Source organism: Platalea leucorodia (assembly GCF_965183815.1).
Source record: "Platalea leucorodia genome assembly, chromosome: 7".
Taxonomy (NCBI): Eukaryota; Metazoa; Chordata; class Aves; order Pelecaniformes; family Threskiornithidae; genus Platalea; species Platalea leucorodia.
This window is the reverse complement of record NC_138829.1, coordinates 1,502,651-1,522,435: the sequence shown is the minus strand read 5'-3', so window position 1 is coordinate 1,522,435 and position 19,785 is coordinate 1,502,651. Positions and strand designations below refer to the sequence as shown.

The window sequence follows — 19,785 nt, the reverse complement described above, 5'->3', positions numbered from 1 at the left end:
GATTTGAAGTATAGATATTTAAGGGCCGAACTGTGACTTGAGGACGTTAAAGGAAAAGGATGAGGAACCAAAGCAGCAGCCAGCACAGTGTCACAGTCGAAATGCTACAGCTGACAGAAATTACATGTTTGCTAGACCCAAAACTCACGTGAGCAGGCAGTTTTGATATGCTGTAATATAACAACATGAGAGAGCAGCTTACGCAGTGCTTAGAAAAACACCATAATCCTCTTACCGGTGACACAGGAAAAGAGAGCAGATTTACGCTGGAGGGAAGTAGATCTTCTCTCTTTGGAAAGCATTCTGGAATTGCTTGGTTCGTATTTTTCAGCAGTAATAAACATTTTATGCAACTTTGGATTTATGCCTTCTGGAATCATACGTGGGCTATGCTGGTAAAAATGAAGCATTTTGTTTCCTGAAATAGCTTTGTAGATGCTCCTTTTGTTAGACTGGCTCTGATTATAAGTCTGTAAAAGAGAGGGTAAATCATAGGTTGTTGGACTGTTTTTTCACATGACTTGATCAAAAGCAAAAGAACACCTGAGTCTGTGGGCTTTCTCATTATTTTGTGCTCCATCATCAAAATGCTTTTTGGGTTTTTTCTTTTCTTCCCCAAACACAACTAAACCAAAAATATGGCCCTGGCAGCCAACCATATTCCCTCTTCTGTGAATACTGTCTGTTAGGTCAGCATAACTGCTGGTGCAAGTTCTTGAACTGCAAGTTCAAGACTTCCAGTATGCCTCCACATTACGGTAACCAAAGCAGAGAGCAAAGGAACAGAAGGACATAGATGAAAACAACAAAGCAAAAAGGCTGTATTGAAAAACTTCCATACTAAAATATCTAAGGCAAATTAAATTTGAATTATCACCGTTTCGTGCCTAGGTAAAACATTCAAAGCAAATGTAACAAAAAGCAAGGAAGTACCAAAGAACAGTGATTGTTCTCTGAGTTGCAAACAATACAAAATATAAAACAATGCACAGCTTTTTACGCTCTGTAAATAGATCAGAAGTACGCACAGCACTTGAGAGAAAAAGAGACGCAGCCCTTACCTGGGGGAATTTACAATCTGCAATAGATACAGGGATGATGTAAATTAGATTACATCAGAAACAAAGAAAGGAGGTCAAGAAAAAAAAGGCGTAAGATTATTTGTTAATGCCATACATGCTCCAAGTCCTTTTAATTACACTCCATTTTTATTGTGCAACAGCAAAACCAAGACAAAAATGGAGAAACTAAGGGAAGAAACTGGTCCCTCCTCTGAACATTTCTTGTCCTAATACTCTTCTCCAGGTCCCTGATGGAGACAGCGTGCCCCGTTAGGCAGACTAAGTGCTCTGAGTGCGACAGTATGGCAGCTATGTTCTTCCGAGAGGGATGATCCTTGGAAGCCAGGATCAGAGGAGACAGACACAAAAAGATGCTCTCCGAATAAAATTGGAAGAGGTTAACGGCTAGCTCCAATAAATATCTTTTAATCCTAGAATAGGCAATAAAGTCTTTTTATGGAAAAAAAATTGTATTACCAAATTCATTGCTTAACAGAATTGTTACTTTACTGTTACTGAGACAGTATGTGTCCTTTTCCTTTGTTTCACAGGGTGCATCAGCTTGGCCTGACAGAAGCCTGAGAGCCTGTGAGCCCCCCTGCGCCCTTCTCTGTATCGCTTTAAATCTGCAGCTACCGGCCCCCTTCCAGGCGGGCGCACATGCAGCCGAGCTGTCACAAGGTGTTAAAAAACCCAGATCTAAACACAGCACACCTCGGAACACGGCCGAACTATAAAGGCAGAAGATTCATAAGCCGAATGCTCAGAGAACCCAGGGCATCAGCAGGGTGCAACCATGTGACGTGCGCTGCACCGGGGAGACGTGGGGAGGAGAGGGCCGGAACAGAGCAATAAACACTGCTGTAACAGAAATTCCTGTCAAATGTCAAACTTCTAGACCTAGATTTGCCAATTTTTCCCAATAAAATTTATTCAAAAGCTTTATAATTGACATGAAGTGGCTTGATTTTGTTAAAAAAGGAAAACAAATTCCCACAAATTAATATGAGACTAATTACTTAGCTGCAAGTTATGTGATGGGGAAGGATCTCCACATTATCAGATCTGGAAGGAGACTCAATAAAAAAACAAAACAAACAAAAACCACAAAAAAACCCCAAACTAACAAACAAAAAAAACCAAGCAAAGTCAAAAAAATAAAGCTAATATTGTTCGGCAATTAAAATTATTTCATGATCTCAAAACAAAAAAAAAATTATATAAAATTACTGTCCTACCTGGGGGAAAGTTCTGCTTCAAAGATTTCTGAGAAAATCTGAAGAACCCAGTAATCCAACTGCTTAAGTGAAACTCCAAGGAATTTAAGGGACCATTTTAATATCCCATCACAAAGCAGAGCTTTCAGCAGTAATCAGTCTTCATAAGCAGCATGAGAAAAGATCTATTTACAAACACCATTCACTTTTATCATTTTTAACTCTCATCCCTCCAAAGCAGCTTATTTTCCCCTCAGGCAGGATTCTGTGGACCCTCATTTAGAATTAAGTCCCTGCTACGTACAAATTTAAACCAGACGCACAACATCGAGTGGAATAAATGAATTAATAGCAAGAGACTGAAATTTTGGGTTTACAACTAGCTTACACAGATTCAGACTTCTCTGTCGTGAAACCCGATCCAACTCAGAACCAACCTCGCAAGTAAACAAAACCAGCAAAGAACAAAATCAATTTTCAGCCAGAACAGCGAGGCACGCCCTAAAAATGGCTTGCGTTCCAACAGGGGCTGCACGATGAACCTGTACAGATACAGGTTGGTATTACTCCGCAGCCCATCTCACCCACGAGTGATGTCAACGGGGACTGCCCTGCCTCCTCCTGCCTAACCCCTGCCCCGCCAGCGTCCTTGGGCCACAGCTGGCAATCGTGCGGCTGCGGGATGAAGCTGGGCAGTGCGCTGGTACAGCTGAAGATCGGTTCTCCCGGCTCACGGCTTACATTCCCATTACATTAGTACATTAGTTTCCCAAGGGGCAGCCTGCACTCACAGACGATTAATTATACTCTGAGTTGAGTGCTGAGGTTCAGGAATTTAGCAAAAGTAGATTTCCACTTAAGCTGATCTCTTCAGCCTCACACGCAAGTCTGCTACTACCACTAAGTACTTGTCTGAGAGCGCAGTGTCGTCAGCAGTTCAGAGCGAGACGCTGCCAGCCCTCCCGCTCTCACAGCTCCATCCCTACCCCTTCCACATGTTGTTCTGTACCCTTGGCAAAACCCCTGTATTTTCTGTATTTACAAAATAAGTGTTATTAAGAACAAAGGCTTGAAGCCCTTCACATTGAGAAAGCACACATATTTTTAGAATATTGTGGGCTATTATACTTTCCTGTAGGGACAGCTAAAATGTTGCTAGGGGTGCTCAGGGTTGCTGTGCTTTTTAATGCGCAGTACATCGTTTCCTGGAACAGACGAAACAAGTCACTTTGTTTTCCCAGGAAGAAGAAAGCTACACACTCACCCGCTCCTCCCGCCCTTGGGCGAGGATGACAACGATCCTGCCTTGCCGCCTGCGCCCCGTTCGGCCCATCCTCTGCACAAGGCGAATTGGACTTTTCTGAGCGTCAAAGCAGATGATGAGATCAACTTCTCCAATGTCCAAGCCTTCTTCCCCAACACAGGTAGAGACCAGAGTGTTATACCCGCCTTCACGAAAGCGTTTTACCACCTGAATAAATGATTAAAATTAGATTTAACAGGTTAGCCAGAAAGACCCTTATACACCCTTTGCAGTTTTTCTAGGTTCAGAGAGAAGTTGAAAAAATTAATTTGTATTTTAAGACTACAAAACTTAGTCATTCTGAATTTGTCAGCTACTACCTCATGATCAAATACCATGCATTAATGTTATCGACATATCAACTCTTCAATTCTAAAATAAAGGAAGGAAAGCACACCTTATTCTGACTCCAACCATGGCATTCTTCTAAAATTGATCTTCCCAACTTTGCAATTAATTATTTTGGTTTTGTTTTTTAAACTTTGCTAGATCAAAACTTAAGGCTATATCTTATTTTTTCTACCTACAAGAAAAAAAAAAAAAATCCCCTAAGCAAGTATTTGAATATTTGCCCAGATCTTCAAATATATAAAAGTTAGCAGCTGTTACTATAATGTAAATATATACAATATTTCTATTTATACATTCTGTTCAGTAAGTGTAATTTTGGATACGCTGAAAGCAATTGAACTACATAGGAATTTATTAATGACACCTTAAAGTTCAGTCACTGCCATACAATCTGTAGCGGTACTCACATAGTAATTTACACAACTAATACTCCTTATCACTATTTCCTCATACAAGTCTCATCTTTTCTTTACCTCAAGTTGTTCCTTTTGTGTGAAGCCTTTTGTGCTCTTTCCTGTGGAGTGGCCAACAAACGTCATTACTCTAACAACTGGACTGAGCCGGGAAAGCATTTCTGCAATTTCTTGCACGCTATCTCGAAATGATGAGAAGATCATCACTCTGGTATCCACACCGTCCACAGATGTGCTTTCAGTTGTGACTTGATCTGTTTAATTTTAAAAAGCCAGAAAAGCATTTTTATGTATGATTTAAAAATAATTTAAAAAAGAAGTAAGTAAGGAGAGGTCATCCCATAAGCTGTACATCCACAGCTCTCATCTCACTTAACGGGAAAATTCTGTCCAAGTATACTGCATTTTGATTTTTTCAAAGAAATTGTCTTTAAAATAAATTTCATTTTAAAAAAACCTTAGTAAATAAATTACAAAAAAACAGTAGAGAAAACTGACAATTAGAAGTCTCTCAGCCTGTTTAGGCCAGCCTGCCAGAAAATGCTCTGAGATACACCTGCTCAAACAATTCCTCTTTGGAATCAAAGCAATATTCTAATTTTGGAGAATTTACACCAACTACGGCGAGAATATCTTATATTTGAGGTACCATTACTAATGTTACTTTGAAAAGCTCAGGTTTGATGGTAAGTGTCTTGAAATAAAGTTTAAGATGGCTTCTCGCAAAGAGCCTACAATGTGACTTTTAAATCTGCTACTTAAATGCCCAGAGCTAGGCGAGGTTAGCGACATGCAGCAATAAAAACCACTGTTACCATTAGACTAGGACCCAGCATAGTGGAGTAAGAGAGATTTCTATGATTTACTACAGAGTTGTCTCTAGTTCCACAGCTTAGGATCTTCATGACAGCAGAAATGTGCAAAAACTTCCCTTAATACCATAATCTGTTGCTTCTGAGTGATCTGCCATCACAACTGGTTACAGCTCTCATTTCAATAGCAAAGACAAACTTGTCCCTTTTCAAAGAAAAGGGAAAAATAATTGCATTAATACACTGTTTCTTAGCAAGGCGTCTTCAACCAAAACCACGTTTCTTATGTGTTTCTTATCATCACAGATTTTGTCTCCTGGGTACTCCATTTTTTTTCCCTTCTTTTTTTTCAAACATATAAGGGTATCTGCCTTCATCAGCACAAGTAAAAGCTATCTCAGCAACATGCAAGTCTTGAACAGTCAGCTTCTGTTTATCCCATCCAAGTACTAAAACAACGTGCCCACTACTGACAGTCAGCACGGCTTCACCCAGGGCAAGTCCTGCCTGACCAACCTCGTGGCCTTCTACGATGGAGTGACTGCATCAGTGGAGGAGGGAAGAGCTACGGATGTCATCTCTCTGGACTTCCGTGAGGCCTTTGACACGGTCCCCCACAGCATCCTCCTCTCTGAATTGGAAGGAGATGGATTTGATGGGCGGACTGTTCAGTGGATAAGGAATTGGCTGGATGGTTGCATCCAGAGGGTGGTGGTCAATGGCTCGATCTCCAGATGGAGACCAGTGACGAGTGGTGTCCCTCAGGGGTCCGTGCTGGGGCCAGTGCTGTTCAATATCTTTATCAGTGACATAGAGAGCGGATCGAGTGCACCCTCAGCAGGTTTGCAGATGACACCAAGCTGAGCGGTGCAGGTGACACGCCTGAGGGACGGGATGCTGTCCAGAGGGACCTGGACAGGCTGGAGAGGTGGGCCTGTGTGAGCCTCATGGGGTTCAACAAGGCCAAGTGCAGGGTCCTGCACAGGCCTAGAAATGAAATGGTGAATACGATTCAATATTTTTAGCTAGAAACCTGACAATTGCAACACTGATGTAATGTGTTCTGCGTAATTTGCCATCCTGAGCAGACAGACAAGCTATGTATTTCAGAATATAAGTGCAGGTTGGATATCTCTTAGTTACATGAGTTCATATTATTCTCCTCCACTAACTTTATTCTCAACAACATTATTCTATATCTTTTTTTAGCATATTCTCATGACTTGAACAGCAATAATGGTCAGTAGCACCTGTCCCTGTACTTTAGAAAACGTTATACTGCTGCCATTACCTCCTTGACCTTATCCAAAACCAGACTTAGAAAATTCAAGACATTAGCAGCCCATAACCAATCTGACAAGTAATCCAGGTATGGAAGATTAGCTGGGAGAAGCTCATTATGCTGAGCCAACATTTCTTAAGGGCTGGCCAGAACGTATCTTGCACTTACCTGAATTGCTGGCAAGCGCATCTTGCAAAGCAGGGGCAATAGCTACGCGGTCAGGGAGCTCAAACTAACCTGGATGATCACTGGTTAGAAATGGTGCAGAGTTTGCACAGGCAACTTGGCACTGCTCCCACGAGTTCTCATATGAGAGCTTTCATTTCAGATGGAGGAAAAAGAGCTACTGTTGTTCCTGGTGTGGCTAATGACTTAGGTTATTAATACTCGCCTTTTCTGTCTCAAATGCAGTGCTTTTCAAGGAAAATGCTTTGCAGAAGTAGTTATTCATTTTAAAAATTACACAGGCACGAACACAGTAAATTATGATTCAGAGTAGTTCAGTAATGCGTAATTGGAACAAAGCAGAGTTCAGTTCAGGGGTTTTGTTTGCTTCTCTTTTTTTTCCCCTAGGGATACTACACACTTGCACGAGTTCCTGAAACAAATGCTGAGTGTATTTTCCACTGCTCCCATAATGATCTACGCTTTTATTTCAGAGCCTTCTAATGGAGCAGAGATACATGTGATTATGTTTGGAATCTTAATAAGTACTCAAGTTTTTATTGACAGACCCATGACAAATTCTTGTCTGGAGGAGGGAGAAATCAGGACACGGGTGTGTAATCTATTCAGTCAGAGTCCAAAACCAGAATTTAGGGTGTAGCTACTTGTGTACGTGTGAATTTAGAGTTTACTTGCAAGAAACAGGGAGTAAGGGTAGAAATACAGGTTTTGAGTTATTGCTCAAAAGGTATCATCAGAGATGCTGTGACACAGTGAATAATAAGGTAAATAAATAAATTCACAGTGTCTCACTATTTCTGTCAACTGCCCAGTGCATTTGGGTTGGAGATGCACGAGCTTAGGAGACACAAGCTGGGGCTTACTCCATTCCCTAAGTTACTAGAACACCTCCAACTTTGTGATCAGGCTGCGAACTGTAAAGTGCTTTCTGGCCTTGCATTATACCCAAAGATTTCAGGACCAGTTGTTTGTACTGGCTTTAAATTTAACTACACGCATCTAGAGAACTGTGTTCAGGACACTGCTTCATATTCCCCATGGCTTTGCCTTGCATGTTAGTTATGAGGATAAAGGAGGTTACAGGGATCAGGAGCAAGGAAGGACAGCAAGAAAACCTAACACACCAAGCTCAAGATACAACTAGATATGTTACCACACCTTGCCCATTATGCTATAAAAGATTATGTATTTCTTCCTGCACAGTTACTGTAATTTTGTATTTATAACAGTAAAGACTTAGGGCTCATGCCTACTCACTTCTGAGGTTCATGCACACAGACACAAAACACAAACCCAAAACATTTGTATATTAATTACCTGTTAGTAATATTAAGAGACATGTCTGACCAACATTGCAAGGAAAAACATATCTGACGGGATTCATATGACAGCAAAATCCATGCTATCAAAAGAAGATGGAAGAGCATTAAATATGAAACGTAGTTAAAGTAACTCCAGTACAGAATACAGAACTTGAAAACAAAAGGCAATAGCTTAGAAAGCTGCTGTTACAGGAAACAAGACAGAAGCATGGAGGGAGGCAGGGAGGACAGAGAGAAGTATGGATGGAAAGGAAAAAAAAAAAAAAAAAGAAAACAAAAAGAAGAAAGTAATTTGATTAAATGCATTTGGTCATATTATAAACTAACAAAAACAGAAATGAGAAAACTTAAAGTTGCCTAGACTGCTACCAGAAAGCAGGAGTCATTGAAAGTGTATTCTGAGAATCAAGTGTCTAAGAAAAAAAACCAACCAACCAATCAAACAAAAACACCCACCACCAAAACACAAGGGCAGGTCAGAAATTATCAGAACTTCACAGAGCACAAAGATCCAAACAGAGAAGGAAAAAAGTGAAGAAATTGAAAAAAAAAAAAAATTATTGTTACTGATGTCATCATTCCAAAAGCAACAACTGGATCAAGAAACTGAAACTTCCTAAAACCAGAGATGTCTGAACGATTCAAAATATTTTGCTTCATAATCTCATGCTACCACATGAAGTATTTTTGTTCTCCCTTTCAGTCAAGATAGAAAAGAATGAGAGAAAGATGAAGGTAATTGAGGGTTTTAAACTTCAAATCTGTGCCTCAGTTTGCCATTCTTAGCAGGAGGCTGGGTATCAGAACTTTTATCCTTCAGCTCCATCAGTACGTTGCATCTAACTCTGCAGGAGGTGATGGCAGCACTGCACTGAGAGATGATGTGACTATGAAAATCATGAGACATAGTAGCACTAGGAATGAGTTTACTATCACTGTTTTACTAAGCTGGTAGAACAGTTTATATCAAATTAATAATGACAGCTTATAGAATGTTTTTTCTTAAAGAAATTTTATGGTAAAGTTCTTCTGAAGAGGAAGATATACAAACATACAAGACAACACAGAAGCACTTGAACAAATTAGGAAATGAATCAGCAAGACGTTACTTGTTTTCATCCACAGGTTCAACTGTTCAGATACATTTTCTCTGAGTTGTTGGTACTTACCAGAACATCCCTTTTTCCAGGATTTAAAGTGTTCTATTACAATTTCCTCCAATTTCCTTAATTTTGGATGGCTGTAGATAAATTCCTTTTTATTTTCAAACACTGAAAAGGAAATAAAGCAATTAAAGATGTGAGTAAACATGCAACAAGTATGAAGGTTTAGTGAACTTCATTTCCTCCCATTATAATTCCCCGAGTCAGACATACAAATTCCTGACACTAGTTCTAATTGCATTCACCTAAACAAATAAATCAGTAAACTACTTATGGAACCACGTTTGTTAAACCCAGTTTTTGAGAAAGTGTTGTTACTTTTGTTACAGTCACACTGTAAAAGATATATATAGTCAAACAGTAATATTTTAACCTTTCATTTTAAATCAAATTAAAAACTTTAAACATAGAAAACTTGTTTGAAGGTAGCTAAAACCACCGAGAGAAGATAGATAGGTAGGCAGGCAGACAGATAAATAAGAGTCTGGGGAAAACAATCTGGTGTGTATCACAACAAATAGCTGCCTGCATCTACAAACTGTGTAGAGGTATCTACTGTTTCATCTAAACAGAAAGTAAATATTCTGTCCCTAAAAGGGAAATACTGACCTGTTTTACTCTTGTAAACATTTCCATTTGCTGAAGCTAGAGATGTGTCTGAAAACATGTCTCTAAGCTGCTGATATAGCTTCATGAAGTCCTCATTACGACCAAGTTCATTTTTCGTACGGGTTAACCCTTTGTAAAAAAAGTTGAAATACCTTAGTATTTAATCTCCGGAGTGAACATAATTTTTGCTATCCAGAAGACAAGCTTTCTCAGAAGTAGCAAGCTCCTTTCAAGAGCCGAGAGATACATTTTAGCTTTAGAAAATTTAATAAACATTGTTTGGCATCAATATTTTTTCAGGGAAAATGCCATTATAGAATCTAAACTTGAAAAACGTATGTATAAACAAAAGCCTGGTCCTGTGGGTAAAGTTTTACATCAACCATTTAGCAGTCGAAAAGTCATCCAATCCAGAAGCGACGAGGGTGGTGGGGCACTGGCGCAGGCTGCCCAGAGAAGCTGTGGATGCCCCCTCCCTGGCAGTGCGCAAGGCCAGGCTGGACGGGGCTGTGAGCAACGCAATATAGTGAAAGATGTCCCTGCCCAGGGCAGGGGGGGTGGATCTTGAAAGGTCCCTTCCAACCCAAACCATTCGGTGATTCTATGGTTCTATGAAGTGCTGCCAGATACTCAAAGAGAAGGGAACCTAGACAAAAAGCTAGAATTAACAAGTTTCTTGAATGATTTTGTGTCAATGTTGAAAAGAATTTCCTTTTACTCAAACCAGAAATCAAACTTACCAGAACCAGTACAGAAGACCTGTTTATTAGAACTGTTTTCCATCAGTCATCTTTCAGGCAGTTGGACTAGATGATCGTTGTAGGACCCTTCCAACTGAAATACTCTATTCTATTCAAATACTCTATTCTAGTCAATAGCAGACAGGGATTTAAGGAATCTGAGAAACTAGGAAGTACATTAAATGCTCTGTGGTGCCTAGGTCTAACAACAGCACTATACCATCAGAAATATAAAAATCTGCACATGCGAAAGTAATAAAATGTAAAAATGTCAAAAGCATGAAATTAATGGGAAATTATTAGAACATGCACACTATAAAAATATATTCTATAGATTTTCTATAATATGAAGCAAGCACTGTACGCTTTTGATTCAGACACAGGACAAAGCAGTGTCATTTTAATTAAGCAGTGCTGTAGGCGAAGTAGCTTTTGTAAGTTACCATGCAGTTACCCAGCCAAGAGTAAACTAAAATGAAGTAAGAAACCCGAGAGCCACACTACGGGGTGATCTGAACAGCGGGAGCCTTCCCCTCCCACATCCAGTGTTCAGAAGACACTTGCTGTTGGACTGACATTGCCAAGTGGAAATCTTCCCCCTCAAAAAAGATGTCAGTACCAAACCAGGTCTTCCAGACAGCAACGGCCCAGCAGGTCTAAAAATGACTGTGGAGAGTTGCAGAGGACTCACAATAGTCAGCGACAGAATTGGGAAAATAAACTGAGGCCAGAAAAGAAAACAACTTTCTCTTTTGCTTAGTGAGCATGGAAGATGTTGCACAGCTGGGATTAGAAATTCTAGTGTGACATGTCCAAACCTGTAATCTTCTGGCAAAGACACTTAAAACTCATGCATACATGAGTTTTACTATAGGGGGGAGGAATTGCTTTACAAGACCAAACGATTTCTCAATTTAAATTGTCTAATGGTTATTCTCTGTCTGTCCAAAGATATTACTGCCACTTATTGAGTTCTGTTTGAGTCTTATTTTTTTCAGAACTGCTGCCATATAAACACATTTCCTTTCCCAAATACACTCTATCTTTAACATCGTACTAACGTATTTCCAATAGGGATGAAGGGGAACAAAATGCCAATTACATTTTCAACACATTCATTATATAAGCTGTTTTGTGCAAAACTATCCATAGAGATGAGGTAAATTAAATGATAAGGAGTGGAGACAAAAGGAAGGATGTTTCCGGAGGGATTTCACCTTTTGATCCATCCATAATTCCACAAAGGTAGATAAATAATGACCGCATTCCCATTTGCAGCAGCAGCTCATAACCATGATACAAACTGATACAAAGTGCAAAATCTCCTTCAATTATGCCTTGATGTATTCCCTGTGAAAACAAAATAGATGCATCATTAAATTAGGAAGTCAATAGGCAGCTGGAACCATACTGCAATTCTTATGACAAAAGTAAGGTTGACATCTGAGAAATGGAGCCAAAGCAGAAACTGATGCACGGCGAGCAGTCTGTCTATCAAAACCTTCAGGAACCAGCCGACACAATGATCAATGAAGGCAATCTTTTTCCACCTAAAAAACGATCTCCAAAATACCTGCATTATCTTCCACGATTAGCTCATTACTTTCCGACGCAGCAACACTTAAAATCTGACAGCTGAACCATCCATCAGTATTTGGCAAAACAAGAGATTTCCGGCATGTCTACCCAGGCTACAAAATTTAAGTCAGGAAAGTTGTCTTGCCTACTGTGAAGTGTATTTCCCAATGTTCTTTTTAAGGTACACAGTCTTTTTTTTTTTTTTGGTAATGTTGTTTTTTTAGGTTTGCAAAATTTGAACATTCCATGACAATTTACAGAAAGATAGGGGCAGTAATGTAGTTTTGAGGGGAAAGTGTCAACTTGGCAGTCAGTAATTGCAATCTAAGTTCTTAAAACAATTTCAGTTTGGAAATGAAGTTCTTCATCTTTTCCTTAAATTTGCTACACGAGAATCAAGAAACGTGGAGCAAGTAGGCATATTTTATTCCAGGGCTAAATACAGAATGTTACAAAGGGAATCTAGCTTAATGTGTATCGGGACACTCGGTACACTATGGAGTATTACTATTTAGTCACTACTTTCATACTGTGAAATAAACAAAGACATTTACCACATTTTGTGAAGACGGGTTTTTTCTATGTTGATCTCTTGCTAGAATTATCTGGTACTTTGTAAGGCTGGGAATGTCCCGCCTTGCCAAAACTCCTATTTTAATCAGGCGTCCAGCAAATGTTTCTAGCACCTGCAAACAGAGCACAGAAGTATACCAGAGATGTGAAGGTATGTGTATTTAACCCTTTGAAGCAGCTTTATTTTTACAGATCTTACACAAAAGAACACAAGCGGCTCATTTATTTTATTTGAAACATGGAATTTTTCAAAACAAACTGTATTGATTTCTGAATAATTGGTTACTGTACCAGATGACAACCTGGTGCTCTGCCTCCCTCTACGGTTCTCCATTATCAGGATGTTTCTAGACTAATTTACAATTTTTTTTCTAAGACCAGTAGCACTATTACAACTCGGTTCCCTAAGGATTTGTGCCCTCCATTCTATAGACAAACACCCTCCTGCCCCCAAGATAAACCCCTATCCATCAAATAACCGAGAAGTGGAAAGACACGCCGTGCTTCTGTAATCGCACAAGCGCTGACGGAGCAGAGAGAAAACGACACAGGATGGGTAGCCGCAGCTCCCTCTCTTACTGGTAACCCTAACTTCAATGGCACATCAGTCTCAGAAAAACCTGTATTCATCTTTGAGAAGTCTGAATTACCACAGGCGGAGGACTAGCCGACAGGTTAGCGAGTTGTGTTGTGGAGGGGATGGGAGCCGGGAGACGCGAGCAGAGAGGAACGAGCGCCTGGCAGATGGGCCCCGCACAGCAGCGTGCCCCATTTCCATCGGAAGCCGTGCCAAAAGACAATTTGTTTTTATACATCACATGTACCTGCTTTCCACATCAGTGGAACAAGGGAACTGACCTGCACTAATTCATCTTAATCCTGTTTTTCCTCTTTGTTTCTCAGCCTTAGGTGGTCAGGATTTTTTTCATAGCCTTAGTTTTGCATGAGTGCTAACTCTGTAATAATTGGAGTAATCAGATTTGTTCTACAAAATTACTTACAATCTGTTGGCCCACTTGGCTAGTAGCACCAAAAACATCTTACTGCACAATAACGAGCTTTACCAAAGGCAGCCTTGACTTAGTTTGACAGCAGATAGCTCCTGATAGCTGCTTACACGCATACAGTGTTTCCCAAGTTTTCTGGGCATTTTAACACCGGCTCAGCTGAACTGCGTGGAGAAGGCTATAGCATAACAAATGCCGAATCCCTTCATTGCCGTTCTTTCAGCCCACTGAAAATCAAGTCCAACTGAACCAACAAAACCAGGTCTAACTCTCAGGCCTCAAACAATAGTGACCTAAGCATGTCTTCAGCTGGCAAAGACAAAATGCCCTAACAGGAAAAGAAAGTCAACTGCGAAAGTGCAATACATGTTTATACACGAAGTAGCAACACTCCGTTTGTCGTCTTCAGACATTTAGCATATGCTGGGTTTTTAGGGCCTGTTAGGATGCACAAATATTATTAACAACCACACTCTACTCGTGCCCCGTCAATGCAGTGGCAGCTTAGTTTAACACCTTCTCTCTGGTTGCTTTGATTATTTTTACAGTTTGGTACTCTTTTAGCTTCTTACTCTGTGTACAGTGCCTACGTGGCACTGAGTGGCAAATCCTGAGAAAAGGGGGGGCAATAATTGCCATCGTCAACTACAGCAGCATTAATCCCCCAAAGAATCAAAAATGCAAAGAGAACTTTGGAAGGGTGAATGAACACTTGCGAAAGCACCAGCCCAACTGAGGAAACAACGCGCTGGGGAATTTCCACACTGCCCGCTCCGTGCCTGCAGGTCGTTCAAAACCAGCTAGCTAGAGTCAGCAGGCTAAGCAGATTATAACAGATAAAGGCTGCTGAGAAATAACAGGAACAAAGCCTAAATTCTGAATGCTCTGGTGCATCTTAGGTTGCTCTTCTTCCCTACTTTGGGCCTTCAGACTGGGATACCACGCTTCAGGCAGCCTGCCGCTTTGGCTCAGATGAACCCAGCTCAGCTCGTCTGCTCCGGGCTGGAGGGGAAGCGGGCGATGGCCACGGGAGCAGCTGGCAGGCCACCGGGCACAGCTCGGAAGGCAGGACGGTGCCGAGGAGCGCTGCCCGCCCCGTGTCTCCCGGGGGAGCTGGTGTCAGAGCAGCTGGGCACTGAACGCACCCCTGCGCTCCGTCTGCAGGGAGCCCGGGTCACGGCCTCGCACGGCTGCCCAGGCAAAGCAAAGCACAGCCAACAGACCCCATCCCGAAGCATTCCTGCTAATTAAGACTAACGGACTAATTAGACCACTAACCACTAACACCAGTAACAACATGTAAACACCAACTGGAAACTACAATATTGCTGGGAATTTCTGGAGGAAAGGGAGGAAGGGAAAAAAAAAAAAAAAAGGAAATCAAATGATCTGTTCTTAAAATACAGTCAAAAATGTTCACCAAGCCACTTGGAAGTCTAAATGCACAAGAAATTAATTTGGTTTAAAGAGTTTAAAATTCAAAACTTTGTCTTTTACCAAGCAGTTTGTTATTGTTATGTTGTTATTAAATCTGGCCTGTATCGGACAAGTCACTTTAAAAGGACAGAGACAGAAATGCCAGTGCCAGCTTATAAAAAAAGGTATTATAAAAAAAAAAAAAAAAAAAGTTGACCATGCAAGGGATAACTCAGTGCTTTTTATTTGAATGGGATACAGCTGAAATAGCACTTTACCCTCCCATCAAACCCTAAACAGCTGTACATGAGGACACTTGAAATGCTGAAGATCAAGCCTAAACTGTGTCTCAAGTAGTGGAAGTGGAGTCAGTCTCTGAACACAAATATGTTTCTCTAGAAAAGCAATTAATATTTTCATTAAAAAGTAATGCCCACATATGCATAGTATTTCAGCACTGGCTTATTATTCCCTATACTTGTTGCATAGCTTTTTTAAAAAGAAATTTCCATTACATGTACTTTTTTGTTTCATCCTTTGACCTCGTTTATAACATGTAAGAAAATTATATTGTCACTGTTTGCTCAATGTACACCCCTGTCTGATTTAATCACCTTCTGCAAAACAAACCAAGGAAGACTATTATGAAAGACAGCAGGATTCAGTCACCTGGAGCTTCGAAACTAATAAGGAACAGTAAACATAACCTACTTAGAAGAGATACAGAAACAAGCACTACTCAGAGTGATTACATTTATCTTGCCTCCGTACCTTTATTTTTAATTAAAAAGATAATACTTCTGGAAAGTCTCCCCAATCTTTCCAAAACATTGAAGTGTTATGTTACCCATTTAAAAAACAAAACTGTAGAATTAATTTAAACTAATTGCTTACTAGGAATCATGGCTTTTTCTAGCTCATTAAATTGAGTTACTACCAACATATAAAAGACACCTAGTAAAGTTATCCCATACTGCACTAAACTTGCCAAGAACATAAAGGGTTCTGCTGAACAAAGTATCTTCCCCAGCAAGTCATGCTGATTTTTTGAAGCTCGTACCTGAGATTAGCTTAGGACCTGCTGTTTGGAGCTACGACACTGGCTGAGGACTACCATGTGTCTTACAAGCACAACTGGCAAGGCAAAGAACTGTTACTGTTTCAGCTACACCTCACTAAAAACTGCGATTAATCTGTTTTCTCTTAGCACAATAAAAAACAAAGGCTCTAAACAAATGACCTGGCCTAATTATTTTACTGCAGATTTGCAAGCATTCTTTATCAAAGAAAACAAAGAAATCTCCCACGCATAAATAACTGTTTGTATTGCATTTCTTTCAGAGTAGAGCAGGAGGGGTTTGAGAGAAACCAGCCACGAAGGAGACGGTATCTTCACAGAACAAAGACTGAGAAGGTCCACTTCTACCCCCAGGAAAGGCGAAGTGCCAGGAAGCTCCCCACAGCGCTCCCAGCCTCGACCGACAGACCTGACCCGGTTTATACAGTCACGCTGCCCTTAAAGAGAGCTGCCATTTCCTTCGTCGCCTTCCCCTGCTCTCCCACCTCACCCGGCTCCAGCATTTTCAATGCACAATACGCCACAGACCTCTTCTGAACATGCTGGGGCAGATGCAGAACGGGTGTGCACGAAAACGAGACTACGCTGTGCGTCAGCGAGGTAACACCACACCTGGAGCTGTGCGGGAACGGTAGCGTGCCCCACTGGCACGCTGCTCTGCCTTAACAAGGGACCGCTAAAAGCAGGAGGAGGGAAGTAACATAAGCAGCTCCAGAACAGAAATCCAGATTTTTGTTGTGGCTGTGCACCACATGGACATCACCCTGCTGCCGCTCTCTGCTCCAGATTTTCAAACTTTCAACAAAGGGAGTGAAGGAAGACAAGAAAGGGGAAGAGGAGACTTCTTCCAGGCTCTGGCCCCACCACCCGCAGCTGGAAAGGCAGCTCAGAGGTGTGTTTATCACAAGTCTTCACAACAGGGCTGTGATCGTACTGTCCTAGGGGAGAGCAATCAGATTTTGCAGGAAGGCACGAAAGCAATCAAGGCCTTCCACAGCTCCAGGGAAGAGCAGCCCCAGTGAAGGTTAGATGAAGATCTGGAGCATTCATTGCTTTGTTCTAGGACTGAAACTAGAAAGGCGTGGGTTTCACAAAGCGTGCTACCTTGAGAAGTCTAAGCGCGATAACCTCGTATTCCTGAAAGTAACTTCCAGGGGGAAGCCCCAGGAGCAACCCGGGTTTAGTCTCTGCCAACCGTAACTCCAGCTTGAGAAAGGGAGTCTTGAGACTCCATCAAAAGGAAAGAACCTGGCGATCCCAGCAGGGGCCAGGGAGCCGGGCGGCCCCGCAGCCGCAGGAGCGCGTCTCACGGCTGAGCTAGGGCAGCTCACAGATACCCGCTCGCTGACGGTGAGGAAACTTCTCAGGCGCACAGAGTACATGAAGTTTACGTACAGAGTGAGAATGGTTTATCGTAACATTTGATGAAGCCTCTCAAATCGTAGTATCATCAAAGAAGGGAAGGAGGGCAATTATTAACAGAAAAAAATGTGGGTTTATGACAGAGAAGGCAACCGAGAAAGGTGTTTGGAGCTATGACTAGTGCTCAGTTTTAGTTATTCTCCCTGTAAAACTTCGGAGTCATGCCAAAGACAAACTCTAAACATGACGGAGAAAAGTGCTGTTTTGTGTAAGCTTGCTACTGACATTTTCTTACCTTTCCAATAATGAAAAAGCAACAGGGACAGAGCAGGGTACAGTGTTTTTAAGCTGATCTTATAATTCTCCAAACCCAATACTGATCAACCTAGTAATGGTCTTGGCACCTCTGAAAGTTTTGTTGTCAGGTTTATATTAACTCATTCAGACACTTCACAGCCTTCCCACCCTCCAGGGATTTGTCACACATTGAACACACACCGTTCTTCCCTGGAAGCTGGTATTCACCAGAAAGATACAATAGTTTGTCCTCCTTTAACATCTTGGGTTTCCTCCTATTACAGCATTTTTCGCTTCTTAAAAGTTACAAAAAAAGAAAACCTACAGTTTTTACTTTTCAATTAATTTTATTAGGAACATTTTTACTCTTTTACTTGGGGAGTTACAAGAAAGAAGTGGTTTTCTATACCATTTTGCCATTCAGTAAATGTTATCACTTTGTCACAGCACAGAAAGAAGCATCCTACTGAGGATGTTTCATATCCTCAATCTGCAAGGCTGAATATTCGTTTTTCTTTTATATTCAGAGATACAACCTGCCAGGAAAGCACCAAGAATACAGCACTAACAAAACCATATTTATTAGCCAGCAATCACAGACAAAATTAACAAGTTGGGGTGAAAAAAGGCCAAATACCACAACAATCAGCTATGTTCAACTCCAGTAACAATCAGGTACTCTATCAGTCTGAGCCGATAGCAGTGTCTACACGCAGACCACGATACAGAGAATCACAGAATCATCATGGTTGGAAAAGACCCTTAAGATCATCAAGTCCAACCATTAACCAGGCACTGCCAGGCCCACCACTAAACCATGGCCCCAAGCACCACATCTATCCGTTCTTTAAATCCCCCCAGGGATGGGGACTCAGCCCCTGCCCTGGGCAGCCTGGGCCAGGGCCTGACAGTAACCTTTCAGTGAAGAAGTTTTTCCCAATACCCAACCCAACCCTGCCCTGGCGCAGCTTGAGGCCGTTCCCTCTCGTCCCATCGCTTGTTCCTGGGGAGCAGAGACCGACCCCCCCGGCTCCAGCCTCCTTTCAGGCCGTTGCAGAGAGCGATGAGGGCTCCCCTCAGCCTCCTCTTCTCCAGGCTGAGCCCCCCCAGCCGCTCCTCCCCAGCCTTGTGCTCCAGCCCCTGCCCCAGCCTCGCTGCCCTGCTCTGGCCACGCTCCAGCCCCTCCAGGGCCGCCTTGGGGTGCGGGGCCCAGCGCTGAGCACAGCATTCGAGGGGCGGCCTCACCAGTGCCCAGCACAGGGGGACCATCCCTGCCCTGCTCCTGCTGGCCACACTATTCCTGATACAAGCCAGAATGCCACTGGCCCTCTTGGCCACCTGGGCACCCTGCTGGCTCATGTTCAGGGGCTGTCAACCAACACCCCCAGGCCCTTTCCCACCAGACAGCTTCCAGCCACTCCTCCCCCAGCCTGTAGTGCTGCCTGGGGTTGTTGTGACCCAAGTGCAGGACCCGGCACTGAGCCTTGTTGAACCTCACCCAGTGTCCTGGGCCCATCGCCCCGGCCTGGCCAGGGCCCTCTGCAGGGCCTTCCTGCCCTCCAGCAGATCAACGCTCCCGCCCAACTTGGTGTCATCTGCACACTTACTGAGGGTGCCCTCAATCCCCTCATCCAGATCATCAATGAAGACGTTGAACAGGACCGGCCCCAGTACTGAGCCCTGGGGAACACCACTGGTGACCGGCCGCCACCTGGATTGGACTCCATTCACCACCCCTCTCTGGGCTCGGCCCTCCAGCCAGTTTGTAACCCAGCACAGAGTGCACCCATCCAAGCCGTGTGCAGCCAGCTTCAGCACTCTATCAGATGTAGGCCTTTGTACATAATTACTAAGCACATCACAAACCAAAACACACGCAGTAATCTGTGCAGGGGGATCTTTAAACAGGATCTTAAACTCCAACCAGCCTCTTTCTCACAGGTAGCCAGTCAATACTCTGTGGCATTTCTCACAAACAGAGAAATTTGGTTGTGATTTTAGACAGTTTTGCTAGT

General features: G+C 42.2%; 1 protein-coding gene across 2 annotated transcripts in view; it reads right to left on the bottom strand.

The window, feature by feature from the left end:
* FANCM (FA complementation group M) overlaps nucleotides 1-19,785 on the bottom strand; it is an 82,191-nt gene that overhangs the window by 39,473 nt on the left and 22,933 nt on the right. For both annotated transcript variants that reach the window (XM_082318445.1, XM_082318446.1), the window contains exons 5-11: nucleotides 12,592-12,723; nucleotides 11,677-11,809; nucleotides 9,720-9,848; nucleotides 9,117-9,218; nucleotides 4,406-4,599; nucleotides 3,543-3,749; nucleotides 236-470 (exon numbers count right to left, since the gene is read on the bottom strand). In XM_082318445.1, coding sequence (XP_082174571.1) covers nucleotides 236-470; nucleotides 3,543-3,749; nucleotides 4,406-4,599; nucleotides 9,117-9,218; nucleotides 9,720-9,848; nucleotides 11,677-11,809; nucleotides 12,592-12,723 — 1,132 coding nt within the window. The remainder of the gene's footprint in view (nucleotides 1-235; nucleotides 471-3,542; nucleotides 3,750-4,405; nucleotides 4,600-9,116; nucleotides 9,219-9,719; nucleotides 9,849-11,676; nucleotides 11,810-12,591; nucleotides 12,724-19,785) is intronic.